The 21,694-nt window shown below is 44.0% G+C and overlaps 2 protein-coding genes across 4 annotated transcripts in view; both read left to right on the top strand.

Annotated features, from left to right (window-relative positions):
* The window catches only part of dazap1 (DAZ associated protein 1), a 51,402-nt gene extending 47,131 nt beyond the window's left edge, over positions 1-4,271 (top strand). For both annotated transcript variants that reach the window (XM_083767803.1, XM_083767804.1), the window contains exon 12: positions 3,303-4,271. In XM_083767803.1, the coding sequence (XP_083623929.1) occupies positions 3,303-3,478 (176 nt within the window). In that variant the 3' untranslated portion in view covers positions 3,479-4,271. The remainder of the gene's footprint in view (positions 1-3,302) is intronic.
* Positions 4,272-6,764: 2,493 nt separating this feature from the next.
* The window catches only part of LOC310859644 (dipeptidyl peptidase 9-like), a 50,868-nt gene continuing 35,938 nt past the window's right edge, over positions 6,765-21,694 (top strand). For both annotated transcript variants that reach the window (XM_083766302.1, XM_083766301.1), the window contains exons 1-4: positions 6,765-6,847; positions 9,784-9,877; positions 14,128-14,390; positions 19,453-19,568. In XM_083766302.1, the coding sequence (XP_083622428.1) occupies positions 9,819-9,877; positions 14,128-14,390; positions 19,453-19,568 (438 nt within the window). In that variant the 5' untranslated portion in view covers positions 6,765-6,847; positions 9,784-9,818. The remainder of the gene's footprint in view (positions 6,848-9,783; positions 9,878-14,127; positions 14,391-19,452; positions 19,569-21,694) is intronic.

A 21,694-nucleotide genomic window follows, 5' to 3' on the forward strand; every position in this document is an offset into this window, starting at 1 on the left:
TGAGAAAGCGTTCGTCAAAAATAGTCTAAACGGAAAAACATCAATAAATGGATCATTTTAAACCGAGGCACCGTTTGTGTCTGGTGAAGGCATGGCGTAGCTGTGTGGTGGTGCCACTAGTCCATTCTGACCTGAGATCAGATTCTAAAAAATGTCTGTTTGAAAATGACAGTTTTCTGAAAAAGCTATGTTTCTAATGTCAGTCGTTCTTCGATTTTTCAAAAATAGCAGACCTACAAGCTTGTAGGCGCGCTATGAGCTCGTAGATCTGCTATCTTTCAATAGCTAAAGCATAACATAATGCTAACACCAAAAGGGGTTCCCGCCCAAAATGGCCCTAGAGAGGATGGAGAAGGGGGAGATGACCTTGCGCCACAAATCCTCTGTGGCTCGCTGGCTCATTAACCGCCTCACACCACACCAGGTGTGACTCCTCCTGTGTGCCGTGTGATAATAGACGTGTCCATTGTGTTCAGTGTGCCATGCTTTGTGCTTCTGTTCCATCCTGCTCTTTGCATGGAGTTGTCCGCTGCCTGTTCCAGCAGCCTCCTAGTGCCAGTAAGCTAGCAGCATAGGCAGCCCCAAGGGGACGGAGAAGGCTGGGTGGGGTTCTTAGCTTCAGCAAAGTATAGCCCACACATTCACACGTTGGTTTGGGGACGTCGGCCCACCTCCAGATGAAGCCTTAAAAGCCTTTTATACATTACTTTGTCGCGCTTTGACGGTGTCGCGTGCCCCGAACATAGCTGATCTACAGGCTCAAGCGCATCACGCCATGAGCTTATAGATGTGCTGTTGTCGGCGTGCGAAACCCGGAGTGAGAAAAACGCAAACATTACAAATTAGCGGAGCAGACCCCGGTCAACCAAGTGCAGTATATAGGGTTTAAGTGGTTAAGAAGTGGGGGGGAAGGGGCGGGGGGGGGGGGGGTCAGCTGCAGTATCTTGGGTTCAGCCAACCTGGTCTCCTCGTCTCCCTGCTAGGCTTGGGTAACTACCCTCAGGACCCTTCTGCCTACGGACCCACGCGTCCTTCTCACAGTTATGGTCAGGATGAGCAGGGTGGATATAGTGCAGGTAAGGTGCCAGCATTGACCATAATTCACACGGCGGCCATTTTGCTCTCGACGTCACACAACCGGGTGAGAAACTCTACCCCCCCCCCCCCCCCCCCCCCCCCCCCGACGAGTTAGAGTTTCCCACTGCTGTGTGGCCATATTCACACGGTAGCCATTTTTCTCTCGCGTCACACGTTGGGTGACGTGAGGGCAAAATGGCCGCTGGCTGAATATGGTCAGTTGTCTGCTCCAACCACAAAAGTAGCATATAGTACTGTAGAGTTATGTTTATATATCTACATATATAATAGCTGCAACGTGGTTCTTTTGCGTTTTCCTTTTGGTTTTCTCCCGTGCTTTTTTTGTGTTATGCATTTTGCATACATTTTGCATGTACATACAAGGTGCTGTGAGTGCTCTGGGTACAGTAAAACACAAGCTGTGAATTGTTTTCAAGGTCATGCGATGGTTGGGATTCAAATCCATAGGTACTTCAGGCGTATGAAAGACTATTCATAATGTCTCGATTGGCATTCTCGAGCTGGCTGTTGGTTTTACTGTACAAAGACGAACCATGATCTCAACCCTGAACCGTTTTGTCCACACTCTACGCCCCTCTCTGCATTGCTTCGCTGGTAATAAAAGGATGATCTAATTGCCAGGGAACTGTTTTCGACGGTTCAGTTGTCTCTGTGCGTTGGCAGCCCATTCACTCATTGTTTCTTTTCTCCATACACTGTCTTCCACATTGTAGCCAAAGGGGTCAGAGTCAAAGGACGAAAAATAATGGACAACTCAATGCCAGTAAATTTCCCAGTTATTATTCCTATATTGTCATGAAAAGATTCCTCTTCTGTGTTCCTGTTTGGAACGTTCCTGTGTTCTGAATTCTTGTTATGCTTGCCTTATTTGTTTCCCATTCTTGGAGAGCTTCTTTGAGTACCCCACAAGAAATGTTCATATCTAGGCTCTTTATTCTTTCTTTCTTTCTGTCTGTCTGTCTGTCTGTCTGTCTGTCTGTCTGTCTTATCATTTAACTTTGTCATTACTTTCTTTACTACTTTAAGATTTAAATTCCTAAGTTTTGTCGGCACAGGATGTCACCAGGGTGGGAATTGAATGCCATCCATTAGTCTCTTGACAGAGGCGAGCGAGTTTGTCTCTTCTCCAGTCCAGCCACTTTGGTATTCCACCAGCTGGGATTCCTTTTGTATTCATACAAAGCTGTTTGTCTGGTAAAGTAATGACTGCGGCTGCTGAATCTGAACATTGTAATTAGGATCCACACTAGGCCATGTTGACCTATGGATGAGAAGCTTTTTTCCCCCTCTCCTGGTTGTCATGCTTGCTCCCTGTCTCAGTTTGCAGGGAATTGGTGCCATCTAGTGTCTAAATGAGAACTTCTATGTGCTTGTTAGAATTTGTTCAATCAAGACAATCTCCACATTGTTTTCCTTTTATGAAGCCCTTTGGATCAAAATTGCGATTGATTTGGAATGGCTGTTACAATGCATCAAATTTACTTTAATTATTTAAATTAAAAACAGTTTTACATTTCGACTTTACTAGGTTTGTTTTCTAATTTTGAGTCAAAATGTCAGTACAAAATGGTGCTCATGCAAAGGAATACAATATTTCAATCTTCACATCAAGGCTTGGAAGTATTAATAATGTATCTTATCCTATGTGAACACATTTCTTCATACTGTACCTGTAGACCAGTAAGTATTGTCCTTGATACGTTGTTGTCTCGACATTTCTGACGATGAAACGCCCTCACCTCTCTTCCCACCTATCTCTACCTCCTTCCCCCATCTCCTCTTCCCATTCCCTTTACCCTCTTCCCCTAATCTATACCTCCCTTTACCCTCTTCCCCTAATCTATACCTCCCTTTACCCTCTTCCCCTAATCTACACCTCCCTTTACCCTCTTCCCCTAATCTACACCTACCTTTACCCTCTTCCCCTAATCTACACCTCCCTTTACCCTATTCCCCTAATCTATACCACCCTTTACCCTCTTCCCCTAATCTATACCTCCCTTTACCCTCTTCCCCTAATCTACACCTCCCTTTACCCTCTTCCCCTAATCTACACCTCCCTTTACCCTCTTCCCCTAATCTATACCTCCCTTTACCCTCTTCCCCTAATCTATACCTCCCTTTACCCTCTTCCCCTAATCTACACCTCCCTTTACCCTCTTCCACTTGCCTTTCTACCATCCGATGTTGTCCCTTTCTTAAAGGTTACGGTCAGGACCTGAGTGGCTTCACCCACACCTTCGCGGACCCGAACCAGCAGGCAGCAGCGTACGGGGCAGCGACAGCACAACAGGCCGCGGGCCCCCCGGTGAACGCCGCCAACGCGTTCGGCCGAGGGCAGAATCACAACGTACAGGGCTTCCACCCATATCGACGCTGACCCCAACACCTCGACCTCTTCCTCCAAAAACAACATTGAGAATGACAAAGAACGTACGGAGCGAACACAGCGTTCAGAAAAGGAAAAGAGAGAGAGAGGAAAAAGAAATAAAGTGTGTTGTTGTGCTTAAAAAAAAAGAGAAACTGGAGCTCTGGATTGATTGTTGTTTTTGGAATATTTAATGCACACACAAATTTGTGAAATGGAAAAACACAAAACTTTTTGTGAAACCAGGGATTCAAACTAACTTCTGTTACGAGGAAAAAAAAAGGAAAAAAAGCATAAAAGAACAGATTTTCTTCTGCATTTATTTATGGAGCGCTGAGGCGAAGGAAGCTTTTATTTCTCCTCCTCTCCCCCCATGTTTTATAGTAGAACTTTACTACTTTGCAATAATTTTGATTGTCTGGACAAACACTAGCACAGAGAATTATGTAAAGAGACTTACATATAAATATAAATATGTATATTTATGGTGGACACAGAGACGAAAACAGGGTGTCTAACGTTTCCTCAGCTTTAAATTCTAGGGAAAAAAGTTTTTATTTTTCATTTGGTGGATCTTGTTTACTTTCTGAGCCTTTATTTTAAAGTTTGTTTAAAATGGAAAATATGAATATATATATATATTATACACAAACTGTGCAATTTTTTAAAAAGAGAATTTTGTACTATAAATGTACACTTTGCTTGTTTTTTATTTAAAGATTTAGACTTCCCTCAGGTGGCTGTTTGGGTGCATTTTGCACTTATGCAAAACGAAAGGAGAACTTATTTCAAATTAAATGTTTTAAAGATATGGCACTTGTTATTGGTGTTTTATTGTGTGCTTGTTTGTTTATTCTTTTTAGCTTTCTGAGTACTTTAACGGAGACATAGCCTGAGATAACTGCATACATTCATTACATCACAACTAGGTTGTTGCACAAACGAATGAATCTCTCGCATCCGCAAACAGTATAGGCCTACATGAAGCTACATTAAATTATCTAATATATGGAAATTATTTAGTAATACTTTAAGGTGAGACACTACAGGTGAATAGGGGGGGAAAAGTTAACTAATAGCTATCACAATGAAACTTCTCCAGTTGATTACTTATATTAAGACTAAGATGTTTTGTATTACAAGTTTTCTGAAATTATATGTTTAAATATGAGAATTAGGCATATGCGCGAATTTGCATACATTTCGGGACGATAAATCTGAAATCGGATAAAGCCAGGTTCAAAACTATTGTTTCATTTTGTTGACATATTAGAGACAAAGAACATTTGAGATATTTCCAATTATCACTCCACAAATCAGAAAAGAGTGTCAACAGGCATAAAAAAACCCATTTTCGCCATGTTTTTAGGAATAAAATGTGATGTAAATCAGGCTATGAATGATATATCAACAAACCCTTCTGTAAATTTCTGCAGAATATAGTTATGAATAAGACTGGAAAGTTTGCAACTGAAGTGGAGTTTCTTTGTCCCGGGTATGAGGAAACCCCATTTTGAGAAAACGGCCTTTAAAGATTTGTATTGTAAAATTCCAAAGCATTTTATTTGAAGCCACTATTTTGAGACAAAATATCTCATCCAAACCTTGGCAACAACATATGCCATATATCATTGGAAAGGTCTGGACCTCGAGCCGACTGTGGTCTGATCCAAATATGGTCACTTCCTTTGTACCAACAACCAATCATGAAAATAGAGAGGGTGGATTTTCACCCAGCAAAACGAGCTGTCATTGGCCAAAATAAAGTACTAAAGTAAACATCTAAATCTGTATTTTGAATGTTTATTTTGCTTTAGTTTGAAAGAAAACATGTTTAGGAAGCAAAATAGCACAAAATTGAAAAATCATGTTAAGTGATATGCACTGGTTTAGGGATACTGAAAGGGGAGTGATATTTTCTTTGCTAAAATATATGTTAAATATATTAAGATAGCAATCATATGGAGTTTCTCTAATAAGGGAGGGTTTATTTGTCACTATGGGTATGCACAAGGCAAAGTGAGTTTAGGAGATAGGACTTTTCTGTTTGGAAGTATGAACTGTCAAAGCCAGAAAGTTGTGTCAGGATGGTCTGGATGTTCCAGAGACCTCCCCGAGGACCACCACACGGTAACTTAGTTATTTTCAGACACGGGCGGCTCGTCAGAACCGGCACCCTGGGCGCGTTCCTGGGGGTCTGGATGTTCTGGTGACCCCCACACGGTAACTCTGTCATTTCTAAAAGTGACAGAGTCTGGAGATGTACTTCATAATGTTACTTTTCTTTCTCTTCAGACCTCCAGTTCTAGGCAACACAGAATGGGGGGGACTTTTTTATTATTTCCACACAATATATTAATGACGTAGTGAAATGTTGAAATTGAGTGGAATGCCCCTTTAAGTGAAAATGCAAGTGTTCTATCTTTCTAAATGATGAGTACAACGGGTCCCCATCTCTACAACGGGTCCCCATCTCTTAGTACAACGGGTCCCCATCTCTTAGTACAACGGGTCCCCATCTCTTAGTACAACGGGTCCCCATCTCTTAGTACAACGGGTCCCCATCTCTTAGTACAACGGGTCCCCATCTCTACAACGGGTCCCCATCTCTACAACGGGTCCCCATCTCTACAACGGGTCCCCATCTCTACAACGGGTCCCCATCTCTACAACGGGTCCCCATCTCTACAACGGGTCCCCATCTCTACAACGGGTCCCCATCTCTTCAAAAATGTCAGGATACCAATATTGTATCCAAATATAAAGCTTTCATCATTCAACATCATTCACTTACTTCAACACATAAGTATAGGTCCACACAGACTGCTGTTTGATAATAATAATAATAATAATAATAATAATCTCATCACCATCATAACCAATTAAGGTCGATAATATCAACAACAAAAACAAATTAACTAGTTGCTAAAAGGGGTTGCTGCTTGCTTGTTTGCTTGATTGATTGATTGATTGATTGAATACTTTTAACAATTTGAAGAAAAAAGCACAGGGAAGTAGGCCTACAGTTCAATTACAAGGTCTGCTAAGATGATTTTAAACCCAATAAAGACTATAATAATGGCTTGTTTCCATGATTCTACAGGATAACAAAGTTTAGCTTGTAGATCGAGTTCTTCTTGTATATCTGTAGCATAGTGTAGATCTTTGTTTTAGCAATCATATCCGGGTGAGAGGTCGTTTGGGTTCGTTTCCGCTAGTCGCCAGTAGAGTAGAATATTGATCTTTATTCACTCCCAGTCTCTGTCTGTGTGTCAGTTACTGTACTGTACTGTACTGTCAGTTTGTTTGTTGTTCTCTGCGCCGACGTGAAATTTGACAGCAGTCAGGACTTGAACACGTACTGTAAACATCCTAGAGCTGGTAAGTTGGTGACGTCTTATTTATTATTATTATTATTAATGTGTTTTATTTATTTCATTGTCGGTTCAACTGGAGGTACTTTTTTTTTATCATTGTGACAATTAAATTCGGGTTAATATAAAAAGTAACGTGTTGGATAAATAACAAACGCATCATCGTTACAGCTATAATATGAACAGGGTTTATTTTTAGAGTTTATTCTTTTTTTTAAATAAATTCTTACTTTCGTTTTTGCGGAACGGAAGTGGCAGTTTCCGGGTTCATAAAGTTAGAGATAGTATTCACAGATTTCCTGACCAGGCAGCAGCTCAGAATATAACACACAAACGACGAGTCGATTCACAGCGAAACTTACATGGCATTTTGTTTTTAATCGAACAAAATAACATTATAATCTCAATGTGTAAACTGTGCACACACTGGAGACGTTTTCAGACGGTCCCCATGTCTGCGTCTCACAGTCACTGTTGCCAGGTTTTTGCGAAACAAGCAACTGCTGGTCTATGAAAGCAATCATTTGAACTGGGTTGGGACTTAATTGGGATGAGATCCCTCCAAATTAATCAAAATAGTTTTTGTTTCTTTTGGGGTGTCTGCAGACAAATGCATATTCATTTTGGGGTTTGAGAAAAGAGCGTATGCATAAAGTGAGTGGCAATGTGAGTTTAACATTGTTTCATGTTTAACCCATTCTGACCGGGCACCCATTTTGGTGTCAGCATCATGTTATGCTTTAGCTATTTAAAAATAGCAGATCTACAAGCTCATATCGCGCCACCGAGTGGCGCGATACGAGCTTGTAGGTCTGCTATTTTTGAAAAATCGAAGAGCGACTGACATTTTTAGAATCTGATCTCAGGTCAGAATGGGTTCATCAGACCAGTGTGTGTCCGGCGGAAACCTCGTATGAATCTGATCTCAGGTCAGGTGGATTGCCTCGCCTTGCTGTTCATTTTGATGGAAGTTGCTCAGTGGCGTTTTGAAGCACCCGGAAGAATGTTTGGACACACAATGGCTGCTAAATGCCTTCAGTCACAGCTCTGATCCAGTAGGGCCCGCCTTCAGTCCCAGCTCTGATCCAGTAGGGCCCGCCTTCAGTCCCAGCTCTGATCCAGTAGGGCCCGCCTTCAGTCCCAGCTCTGATCCAGTAGGGCCCGCCTTCAGTCCCAGCTCTGATCCAGTAGGGCCCGCCTTCAGTCCCAGCTCTGATCCAGTAGGGCCCGCCTTCAGTCCCAGCTCTGATCCAGTAGGGCCCGCCTTCAGTCCCAGCTCTGATCCAGTAGGGCCTAGGGGGGGGCTTTGCTGTCAAGGCCAGAAAGTAGTTTTCTGCCACTCAGTAGGCGTTCCCGCATAACTTCCTTGTATGATGATGTCACATGTATAGCCGCATAGTGCATACCCTCTATCACTGGTTTAAACAACATTAGGAAATAAGCCCAAAATAAGCAACTACACCTTTTGGCCGGCAGGGGTCGTGGCGTCACAGTCTCCTGATCATCAAGGCCCCCAGAGAGAGGCTGGGAAATATATCAAACTATTTTTGATATATTTGTGTGGCATCAAGGCCCTGATGCCACACAAATATATCAAAAATAGTCGATCTCCAAGCTCACAGAAGCGAGCAGTTCTGTGAGTTTGTGTCTGTGCCGTTTTATTAATATTGAACCAAGATTATTATTTTTTTACCTGAAAAGTAACATTTTTGGGAATACAAGGTTTCCAGCAACAATAGTATGTATTTTGTATATCTACTGCTGCCTGCTCCTCTACATCAACACCTTATTTTGAAAGCCAGAAGCATCTCCTTTGACCTAGTTTGACTGCCCTCTGTCTGTTCTGTGTACATTCTAATCCTCAGAATGTCTTCTAATACTTACTTTGCGCAAGTACTTTTAGTTTTAGGAATACAAGTTATTGTGGGAGGTAGCATAATTTACAACTTGTTCTGATAAAAGTCAGATATATTTGTTTCGGTTATATATATATTCTTCTTGAGCACTGTTAGCCTCAACCTAGATCACTTGGTCCAATTTGTTTTGACGAATTTGTTTTGCCCTAAATTGTCGCCGCGTTGCATAACTGCATTTTCAGGTAATTAGGCAAGGACTATTATGTTCCCATTTCCTGCTCGTGACACACACAAGCAAGACCTATACTGTGTCAACCACTCATTCTAAGTCTGTGTGTCAAGTCAACAGCCTGTAGAATGTGGAGTACCCGTGTAACATTTGTCATACTCGTGACAGTGTGCATTGCTAGAAGGTCTGAGAAGCTACGGTCTCCTTTGCAGTCAGGTCTATCCCATGCTCTGAGCAGCTATGGTTCTACATACTGGAGCCCCAATTCTGAAGAAACCCAGAGACAGCTGCCCACAACATGGCTATTTTCCTGGTAGACTTCCTCCACCTATACCCCTACCATTATATGCTCTTATACTTTTCCACAAAATTGCGAATGCTGATTTTTGGGGGGGGTTTTGATCAGTTTTTTGGGCCAATAAGGACTGGAGGGACATTATCGTTTTCATTCCTTTCTCTTTTCTTCAGACTGATCTATGGATTATTATGTTTTACGGTTTATTTTGTTAAAGCATTTTAGAGTCTAGTATGAATGTCTTTGTTCAGATATAATATCCGATTTTGTGTGTGCAATTGTCGGGCAACCGTTTGATTTTGTCACTTGGTCAAAGGCGCAGTCTCATCATGTTTTACCCATTTTGAGTGGGAACCCCTTTTGGTGTTTTAAACATTATGTTATAATTTAGCTATTGAAAAATAGCAGATCTACAAGCTCGTTGCGCGCCACCGAGTGGTGCGCAACGAGCTTGTGGGTCTGCTATTTTTGAAAAATTGTAAAAATGTGGCGCAAATCTTTTGAATATATATTCTTTCAGAGTGAATGTTTTTAACTGGGGTCTAAATGGGTTAACATTACAGGTTGCCACGCCGTGTCCCGAGTCGTTGGCCAGTTGATGCATAGAGTAAAGAGGGTGAAACTAGAAGACCAAACTGAAGACAGACGCCAGAAACGGTACGAAACAGACCCACCGCTTTGTTCATGTTGTTCACCTGTGCTTGTCCAATCAGAGGTTGCGTGATTTAGCCGATTTTAAATTGTTGTTTTTTTTCTTCGTTTTGTTTTAACTTATAAATTGTCTTCGATTCAGTTCTTTTGAAAAATGTTTAGAATTTATGACAAATTGTGCATTTGTTTTCCCACAATATTCTTTGGGAACCGGTGGTCTAATCAATGCATATCAAACTGGGGGTCCTTTTTAAAGGAGAATTAACAACTTTCTTACCGTAATGTTATGTTGATATATCCAATAACGAGTGGTACAGGAGGTGAAATATTACATAACATCCAGAGCGCACCACAGCTCAGAGCATGCACGCTGGGTCTTAGTCTCAGCCTTTTTACGGAAGCCTGTGCGCCGCGTGCGGGACAAATCACTGTGCACCGTATTTGGTCATTATAAAATCTAACATTTCATTTCATTTCATTTCATTTTATTTCGCACATGGAGTATCACAATACAGTACAAATCATAATAGATAACAATTCATTTGTCTTACATACTTCATTTGTTTTTCATACCTATCTGATACACCCATGACGAAAAGGAGCAGGAAGAAGAATAAATTCTTAAGTACCTGCCCCCTTTTCACTCAAGTTAGTTTTTACTTTAATGATTGGCTCATACACATCCAAACAAAACAAACAAAAACAAAATAAAACAACAAAAAACAAAAGAGTAAGACAAAACAAAACAAGCAAGAAGTTGAGCAATGACACGTGCAAGAAATAATAGCTAACCTATTCGTCGGCTTCATATTGCCTAAATATTAGATTTTTGTAATTCATTTTAAATTGGCAAATATTTGTACAACCCTTTAAATTGTCATCCAGAGAATTCCACGTTCGGATTCCTGTTACCGAAGGACACATCAGTCTTTGAGTGGTCCGTGCAACTTTATGTTTAAAATCAAATTTCCTCCTACTATCCCCACTTTCTGAACTAGGTTCAAATAGCTGTTGTAAATGAACTGGTAATCTTTTGCTTTTTGCTCTGAACATAATTAATGAGGTTTGTAGCTTCACGACATGTTCAAGTTTCAATACCCTCGATTTTATAAATAGACCATTTGTGTGCTCTCTATAATGCACTTTGTGCATGATTCGTACTGCTCTCTTCTGTAATAAGTATAATGGTTTTGTGGTAGTCATGTACGTATTCCCCCACACTTCAGCACAATAACTAAGATATGGAGAAATCCTCCAGACCCCCAGGAACGCGCCAAGGGGGGCGCCCTGGTTCCGGCAAGCCGCCTCACGTCCGAAATGGTTGAGAAATGACAGAGTTACGGTGTGGGGGTCGGAGTCCCCAGGGGGTCCCTCTACTGTACTGTCACACACACAGTGTGTGTGTGTGTGTGTGTGTGTGTGTGTGTGTGTGTGTGTGTGTGTGTGTGTGGGGCTGCACAACAGTAACACTTGGTGGTGAAAACGAACCAAACGCAATTGTCAGGCTCGGACGGTCCCTGGCAGCCAGCCAGCCAGGGACACACAGCTGTCTATAGGAGTGGTTGCACCACTCAAAAATATATATGACCTGGCGAGCACGGTCGGAGCCGCGGTGCGCTCTGCTCTGGATGGAGCCATTCTCACCTGTCCTCTCTGCCATGTCTGTCCTTGGATATAACATCAGACAAGACAATGGTTCATCCGGAATTCCCCTTTAAAACTCACGCCTCCCCTTTATGTCCTAGAGAGTGCCACAGGACGCCTTTGGACGCCTCCCCTTTTATCCCATTCTGAACGGGAACCCGTTTTGGTGTCGGCATCATGTTATGCTTTACCTATTGAAAAATAGCAGATCTACAAGCTCATATCGCGCCACCGAGTGGCGCGATACGAGCTTGTAGGTCTGCTATTTTTGAAAAAAATCGAACAACGACTGTGACATTTTTAGAATCTGATCTCAGGTCAGAATGGGTTAATCAGACCAGTGTGTGTCCAGTGGAAACCTCGTATGAATCTGATCTCAGGTCAGAATGGGTTAATATCCACACACCATATCCACTTCCTACTTCCAGTCCGCTTCCCTACTTCACGTGTTACTGATGATTTCATAACTGTGAGAGTGTACAGATGGATCCTCATGGGTCCATTTGGTTCCATCTGTAGCTCGCTCAGAGTTACACACCCATACAGGGCCATGTGGAACCCACTCTACCCTACCCTACCCTACCCTAACCCTAACCCATACAGGGCCATGTGGAACCCACTCTACCCTACCCTACCCTACCCTAACCCTAACCCATACAGGGCCATGTGGAACCCACTCTACCCTACCCTAACCCTAACCCATACAGGGCCATGTGGAACCCACTCTACCCTACCCTACCCTACCCTAACCCTAACCCTAACCCATACAGGGCCGTTTGGAACCCTTTGAGACCCACTGGTGTAGCAGTGTTTCCAGTGAGCCAATAATATGCACAACAGCAGCACCCTGACTCTGTTTGACCAGAGTGGAACAGAACCTTCATTAGTATCAGTGGTAACACCTGTGAAGGAATTTAACCCATTCTGACCTGAGATCAGATTCATACGAGGTTTCCGCCAGACACACACTGGTCTGATGAACCCATTCTGACCTGAGATCAGATTCAAAAAATGTCAGTCGCTCTTCGATTTTTCAAAAATAGCAGACCTACAAGCTCGTATCGCGCCACTCGGTGGCGCGATATGAGCTTGTAGATCTGCTATTTTTATATAGATAAAGCATAACATGATGCTGACACCAAAATGGGTGCCCGTTCAGAATGGGTTAAAGGACAACTTTGGTTTTTTTCAACCAAGGTTCATGTTTTAGGTTGTTATTAGAGAAACTACAAGGTGAGTGTTCATTTTCTTTCATTTGCTGCTTTCTTTAGTTTTAGGGATTTGAGCTCTTTTTGACAGGGGGGCGGGGGCATTCGAGCATGGGGCTAAATATGTATTTTTTTACAACATTTTATAGCGATTTCTTTTTTAATTATTTACTATAGTCCTAATAAACCCCTGGAAATTTCATCTGGCCACAAAACATCACGAGATCTACTGAATGTGTCAAACTGACATTGAGCCTATGACACACAGTGTGGCTTCCCCCCCACTAGGCTACCTTCACATTCAGTAGATCCTGAGATTTATTTGTGGCCAGATGTAATTTCCTGGGGTTTATTAGGGCTATAGTAAATAAAAATAAAAAAAAATCTCTATAATATTTTGTAAAAAAATAAATATTTAGCCCCATGATCGAATGCCCCCGCCCCCCTGTACAAAACAGCTAAAATCCCTAAAACGAAAGAAAGCAGCAAATGGAAAAAAAAGAACACTCACCTTTTACTTTCTCTAATAACAACCTAAAACATGAACCTTGGTTGAAAAAAACTAAAGTTGTCCTTTAAGGAAATCAAGGACTGTCTAAAGAGGACAGGACGTGAAGACCGTAAGGGCGCCGCCATGTTGCTCACATGGTGCTCCATGGAAGGAAAGAAACATGCGCAGTTGAGACCAAGGAAGCTGAACGAGGAAGTGATGGCTGCATAAAGCCCATTGCGCATGTTTCTTTCCTTCCATGGAGCACCATGTGAGCAACATGGCGGCGCCCTTACGGTCTTCGCTTCTTGTCCTCTTTAGACAGTCCTTGAAGGAAATGGGGAAGGGGCCCAAGTTGGTTCCAAAATGGCGTGTGACACAGAGCCCATTCATTCACTGCTCTAACCCTGTAAGACCCAACGATGCTTTAATTAATTACTTAATTATTATTAAAAAAAAAACTGTTCTTTTTTTCACCAATGCCATTGGTCATGATATTTGCATATAAATACCCCCCCCATCAAAATCTCTGGATATAGTGCAAGTTTTAATCAAAATTGACCTTTAATCTTTAACCCTGATAAAAGCAACTAAGATGCATGTAATACGTACCGGTATATATTTGTGTGATCATTAGAATGTCTAGAACATGTATCATGTATTATTGTGAAAGATATCCACCGAATGTAAATTCTTAATTTATTCTTATTATTTTACTAATTATTATAAATGTGCATAACATTTTCATATATATATATATATATATATATATATTTTTTTTTACATATTTATTCAACATACGTCCTAGTAGTACAAAGTAGTAGTAAGGTTGAAATCTCTTTTTTGCAAGTAGAAATATATCCGGGTCTTAAAGGGCTAAGCCGCATAATAGCGTCGTCTCTGTGTCCACTCAGCTCCATAGCAGCAGCGGCGGCGGCGGCAGCGGCGATGACCGGGACGGACGAGCTCTCCGACAGCACCGAGGTGGTGGAGATGGCGGACGTGGCCGTGCCCGTGCCCTACGTGGTGGAGAAGCACGCCTGGAACGACCTGCGCCAGATCATCCACCAGGGCCGCCAGTACTCGGGCATGACCACCTGCAAGGCGCCGCACGACTTCCGCTTCGTCCAGAAGAAGAACGCCGACAGCAAGCACGCGCATCGCCTGTATTACCTCGGTGAGTTCAGAACCATCGCCTGTATTACCTCGGTGAGTTCAGAACCGGTTCAGAACCGGATCGCCTGTATTACCTCGGTGAGTTCAGAACCATGGCCTGTATTACCTCGGTGAGTTCAGAACCGGTTCAGAACCGGATCGCCTGTATTACCTCGGTGAGTTCAGAACCATGGCCTGTATTACCTCGGTGAGTTCAGAACCGGTTCAGAACCGGATCGCCTGTATTACCTCGGTGAGTTCAGAACCGGTTCAGAACCGGATCGCCTGTATTACCTCGGTGAGTTCAGAACCGGTTCAGAACCGCATCGCCTGTATTACCTCGGTGAGTTCAGAACCGGTTCAGAACCGTTCATCGCCTGTATTACCTCGGTGAGTTCAGAACCATCGCCTGTATTACCTCGGTGAGTTCAGAACCATCGCCTGTATTACCTCGGTGAGTTCAGAACCGGTTCAGAACCGTTCATCGCCTGTATTACCTCGGTGAGTTCAGAACCGGTTCAGAACCGGATCGCCTGTATTACCTCGGTGAGTTCAGAACCATCGCCTGTATTACCTCGGTGAGTTCAGAACCATCGCCTGTATTACCTCGGTGAGTTCAGAACCATCACCTGTATTACCTCGGTGAGTTCAGAACCATCGCCTGTATTACCTCGGTGAGTTCAGAACCGGATCGCCTGTATTACCTCGGTGAGTTCAGAACCATCGCCTGTATTACCTCGGTGAGTTCAGAACCATCGCCTGTATTACCTCGGTGAGTTCAGAACCATGGCCTGTATTACCTCGGTGAGTTCAGAACCATCGCCTGTATTACCTCGGTGAGTTCAGAACCATCGCCTGTATTACCTCGGTGAGTTCAGAACCATCGCCTGTATTACCTCGGTGAGTTCAGAACCATCACCTGTATTACCTCGGTGAGTTCAGAACCATCGCCTGTATTACCTCGGTGAGTTCAGAACCGGATCGCCTGTATTACCTCGGTGAGTTCAGAACCATCGCCTGTATTACCTCGGTGAGTTCAGAACCATCACCTGTATTACCTCGGTGAGTTCAGAACCATCGCCTGTATTACCTCGGTGAGTTCAGAACCGGATCGCCTGTATTACCTCGGTGAGTTCAGAACCATCGCCTGTATTACCTCGGTGAGTTCAGAACCATCACCTGTATTACCTCGGTGAGTTCAGAACCATCGCCTGTATTACCTCGGTGAGTTCAGAACCGGATCGCCTGTATTACCTCGGTGAGTTCAGAACCATCGCCTGTATTACCTCGGTGAGTTCAGAACCATCGCCTGTATTACCTCGGTGAGTTCAGAACCGGATCGCCTGTATTACCTCGGTGAGTTCAGAACCATCGCCTGTATTACCTCAGTGAGTTCAGAACCATCGCCTGTATTACCTCGGTGAGTTCAGAACCGGTTCAGAACCGTTCATCGCCTGTATTACCTCGGTGAGTTCAGAACCATCGCCTGTATTACCTCGGTGAGTTCAGAACCATGGCCTGTATTACCTCGGTGAGTTCAGAACCATCGCCTGTATTACCTCGGTGAGTTCAGAACCATCGCCTGTATTACCTCGGTGAGTTCAGAACCATCGCCTGTATTACCTCGGTGAGTTCAGAACCATCGCCTGTATTACCTCGGTGAGTTCAGAACCATGGCCTGTATTACCTCGGTGAGTTCAGAACCATCGCCTGTATTACCTCGGTGAGTTCAGAACCATCGTCTGTATTACCTCGGTGAGTTCAGAACCATCGCCTGTATTACCTCGGTGAGTTCAGAAGAACCGGAACGGGCCGGAAAGGGTACTTTCAAGTACAAGTTCGGTATTCAAAATGTACTTTTAATGCGTGAAAGTATGCTATTTTCACCGAATGTTTGCCCGGACAGAATTGGGGCATTAACAGTTTGACTGCGGAAAACGATTTATCAGACTTTTAATCAACCCCCCTTCACTGCCGAGATTGTTGTATTACCTTTAGAGCATACGCTGAATTATGTGGACTTTTAATCCGCGAAAATCGAGCGAAAAAAGCTCCCCCCGTTTGTTATGAACGGCAGCACCACCCGCCATCTTGGTACACCCGGAAGACGCAGCACAGGACCCTCCTCCATGAGGCGTTGAACCCCATTCGTTTGCATTGGCCTCAATTTCCCAGAAGCCCTAGCAGCCCACAGCATGTGACGATTTCCGGTTTCTCCGTCAAAACAAATGCATCTAGTCTCTTTCTCCGCGGCGAAGAAGGATTTTATTTTTATTTATTACATTACGGCGGATTAAACACATAAAACAAAAGTCGCGTATGTCCGATATGGCAGCGACATTAACCTGGAGTAATCCATTCAAAGCACGGAAACTGTTAAGCAACTAGTCGACTAGTTTACTAGGTTTATTTTTTTATTTAATTTTTTTTTCTCCGATTTTGTAGGCCTCAAGATCAGGTAGATTATAGTTATTGTAGAGACCTTTTGTTCTTTGTGGTGGTTGATTGAGAGTACCTTTTTCTAACTGACTGGCTTTGTGCAGCAAACTTGACCAAAAAAGGGAAATGAGGAATGTCCAGGCGATAGAGTTAAAGTTGAACTCAAAAGGTTTATTTCATCCAAGTTGAAAACAAAAATAAAGATACTTTTAGCATATAAACTGTAACTGAGAATAGCCAGATGGTCAGGTAATGTATGTCCTCTCTGCCATGTCTGTAGGGGGCGACAAAGATTCAAGATTCAAGACTTTATTGCCATGTCAACAGAGTTGATTGGAATTTGTTTCAGTGCACTAAAAACATACATACGATACATACACATATTCACATCACATAATCAGACAGAACACGATACAAAAGTACAGACATCATATGAGGGGGACCAAGAAATAAGAAGAATGCAAAACGTTACAATCCATGTTGAATAAATAAATAGCAAATTCATCACAGTTCATCGTTTTACAAAGCAGCTTCACGGTGTAAAGTGCGAGTGAAAAGTGGGTCAGCATTCAAGAGGCGAAAAGCCTCGGGATAAGTGCTGAAAAAAAAATCTGGGTTCTTAACCCATTCTGACCGGGCACCCATTTTGGTGTTAGCATCATGTTATGCTTTATCTATTGAAAAATAGCAGATCTACAAGCTCATAGCGCGCCACCGAGTGGCGTGCTAAGAGCTTGTAGGTCTGCTATTTTTGAAAAATCGAAGAACGACTGACATAGAAACATAGCTTTTTCAGAAAACTGTCATTTTCAAACAGACATTTTTGGAATCTGATCTCAGGTCAGAATGGGTTAAAGCGGCAGGTGTTGCACTTTAGAGACCAGAGTCTCCTACCTGAGGATAAGTGCTGTTCTTAAAGCGGCAGGTGTTGCACTTTAGAGACCGGAGTCTCCTACCTGAGGGCAGGGGTGCGAAAAGAGAGCAGGCAGGGTGGGAGGGGGTCAGCGATCACCTTCTGCATTCTGCGCTTAGTGCGTGTGGTGTAGATGGAGGAGACGGATGGGAGGTCCAGGCCAATGATTTTTGACGCTGTGCGTACCACCCTTTCCAGCCGTTTCCTCTCTAAGTCGGTGGTGTTTCCATACCACACTGTGACTGAGAAGACGACAAAGCACACTAACAGGAATGTTAGACATGGCATGATGGCACATACATGAAGTGATGGCCTATTATAAGATCGGCTCCTACAGTTACAGTCACCAATGTACACAGTTTTTAAATGTAAAAATATTTATTTAAAAAAACCCATAATAGGTGGTTAAACAACTAGTCGACTAGTAAAAATGAACCCTAGCCAGAATAGGGCCGCTAGGCTTCATGTGGTTTAAAGGTATATTCAAATATCACTTATTTTTTTGTTGTGTTGTGATAATCCTCCCTACTATAGAGTGTGCTGGCCATATAAGGAGTTCCTCCCTGTCCCCAGTTAACCCCTGGGGGTCGAAAAACCTTAGGTTTCGTTTTTGACTCTATCCTGATTTGACGAAAGGCTGGGTCCCACAGCCAAAAACGAAACCTAAGGTTTTTGAATGAAATCACTGAATATACCTTTAACATCACAGCTCACTGGAAATGCTTTTGGAATTGTGTATGCCTATGTTTTAATAAAAGCTGCTTTGTCATCATGGAAGCAATGCCCCCTTAACAACAGTAACATGTTTACTGTTGAGGGCCTGTTGCATCCATGGTGACAGATCACTTTTATTTCCTCCCTACAATTAACACTTCGATGGCAAGTCGCTTTAGCACAGTTGGTTCTCAACCTATGTGTCGGGATCCACGTGATTGTTTTTGTTTTTTGTTGCCAGATGACCGTGAAGTGACAATTTAAGGACTTTTTATTACCAAAAGAAAGACCATAACGGCATCAATAGTAAACTGGTCTAACGATACATTGACCGATAATATAAGAAAGAGACCAAAATTCATATCTGCACAGATCGTTTTTATGCTTTAGCTATTGAAAAATAGCAGACCTACAAGCTCATAGCGCGCCACCGAGTGGCGCGCTACGAGCTTGTAGGTCTGCTATTTTTTGAAAAATCGAAGAGCGACAGACACAGAAGACATTTTTAGAATCTAATCTCAGGTCAGAATGGAAAACTGTCAGGATGTAGAAGACATTTTTAGAATCTGATCTCAGGTCAGAATGGGTTAGATCGGTGAACCAATACCGATCCACCGGCAGTTTTTTCGGCTGCAAATTTGCAGCCGTCCCTCTAGACCAGAACACAGGCTGGGACTAGACCAGAACACAGGCTGGGACTCGGCTAATGACCGACTGATTAGTCTAGACCAGAACACAGGCTGGGACTAGGCTAATGACCGACTGATTAGTCTAGACCAGAACACAGGCTGGGACTAGGCTAATGACCGACTGATTAGTCTAGACCAGAACACAGGCTGGGACGTTGGGAGGTTTGCAAATAGTGTTTGTTCATAAGCTGGTGCACCTGGCTCTCATTGACTCCACACTGTATTCCACCAAACTCTCGGATGTCCCAATGCGACACATCTTTTTACAAAATATCATTAACGGAACCTTTTAATCATGTGTCCCATATTATTTATGTCCTCTCCTACAGGGATTCCTTACGACATCAGAGAAAACACGTTACTGTACTCCGACATTGTTAAGGTCGACATGTGTAAAGGTGGCCTGCTGGTGCTGTCATGGAAACCATTGCTGAACCACTTCCAGGTGAGCGGGCTGCCCATTTTCAACCTAACCTTCACAAAAACGGGTCCCACCCGTGCTTTGTTCCCATAGCAACACATGCTCTACAGCACCACCATGAACGCACCACCATGAACACAACACATGCTCTACAGCACCACCTTGAACGCACCACCATGAACACAACACATGCTCTACAGCACCGCCATGAACGCACCACCATGAACACAACACATGCTCTACAGCACCACCATGAACGCACCACCATGAACACAACACATGCTCTACAGCACCACCATGAACGCACCACCATGAACGCAACACATGCTCTACAGCACCACCATGAACGCACCACCATGAACACAACACATGCTCTACAGCACCACCATGAACGCACCACCATGAACGCAACACATGCTCTACAGCACCACCATGAACGCACCACCATGAACGCACCACCATGAACACAACACATGCTCTACAGCACCACCATGAACGCACCACCATGAACGCAACACATGCTCTACAGCACCACCATGAACGCACCACCATGAACACAACACATGCTCTACGGCACCACCATGAACGCACCACCATGAACACATGCTCTACAGCACCACCATGAACGCACCACCATGAACGCACCACATGCTCTACGGCACCACCATGAACGCACCACCATGAACACAACACATGCTCTACAGCACCACCATGAACGCACCACCATGAACGCACCACATGCTCTACGGCACCACCATGAACGCACCACCATGAACACAACACATGCTCTACAGCACCACCATGAACGCACCACCATGAACGCACCACATGCTCTACGGCACCACCATGAACGCACCACCATGAACACAACACATGCTCTACAGCACCACCATGAACGCACCACCATGAACGCAACACATGCTCTACAGCACCACCATGAACGCACCACCATGAACGCAACACATGCTCTACAGCACCACCATGAACGCACCACCATGAACGCAACACATGCTCTACAGCACCACCATGAACGCACCACCATGAACGCAACACATGCTCTACAGCACCACCATGAACGCACCACCATGAACACAACACATGCTCTACGGCACCGCCATGAACGCACCACCATGAACGCAACACATGCTCTACAGCACCGCCATGAACGCACCACCATGAACGCACCACCATGAACGCACCACCATGAACGCAACACATGCTCTACAGCACCACCATGAACGCACCACCATGAACGCAACACATGCTCTACAGCACCGCCATGAACGCACCACCATGAACACAACACATGCTCTACAGCACCACCATGAACGCACCACCATGAACACAACACATGCTCTACAGCACCACCATGAACGCACCACCATGAACGCAACACATGCTCTACAGCACCACCATGAACACAACACATGCTCTACAGCACCACCATGAACGCACCACCATGAACACAACACATGCTCTACAGCACCACCATGAACGCACCACCATGAACACAACACATGCTCTACAGCACCACCTTGAACGCACCACCATGAACACAACACATGCTCTACAGCACCACCATGAACGCACCACCATGAACACAACACATGCTCTACAGCACCACCATGAACGCACCACCATGAACACAACACATGCTCTACAGCACCACCATGAACGCACCACCATGAACACAACACATGCTCTACAGCACCACCATGAACGCACCACCATGAACGCAACACATGCTCTACAGCACCGCCATGAACACACCACCATGAACGCAACACATGCTCTACAGCACCACCATGAACACAACACATGCTCTACAGCACCACCATGAACGCACCACCATGAACACAACACATGCTCTACAGCACCACCATGAACGCACCACCATGAACACAACACATGCTCTACAGCACCACCTTGAACGCACCACCATGAACACAACACATGCTCTACAGCACCACCATGAACGCACCACCATGAACACAACACATGCTCTACAGCACCACCATGAACGCACCACCATGAACACAACACATGCTCTACAGCACCACCATGAACGCACCACCATGAACACAACACATGCTCTACAGCACCACCATGAACGCACCACCATGAACGCAACACATGCTCTACAGCACCGC

This window comes from Protomyctophum parallelum, assembly GCF_964188405.1.
Source record: "Protomyctophum parallelum genome assembly, chromosome: 6".
Lineage (NCBI taxonomy): Eukaryota > Metazoa > Chordata > Actinopteri > Myctophiformes > Myctophidae > Protomyctophum > Protomyctophum parallelum.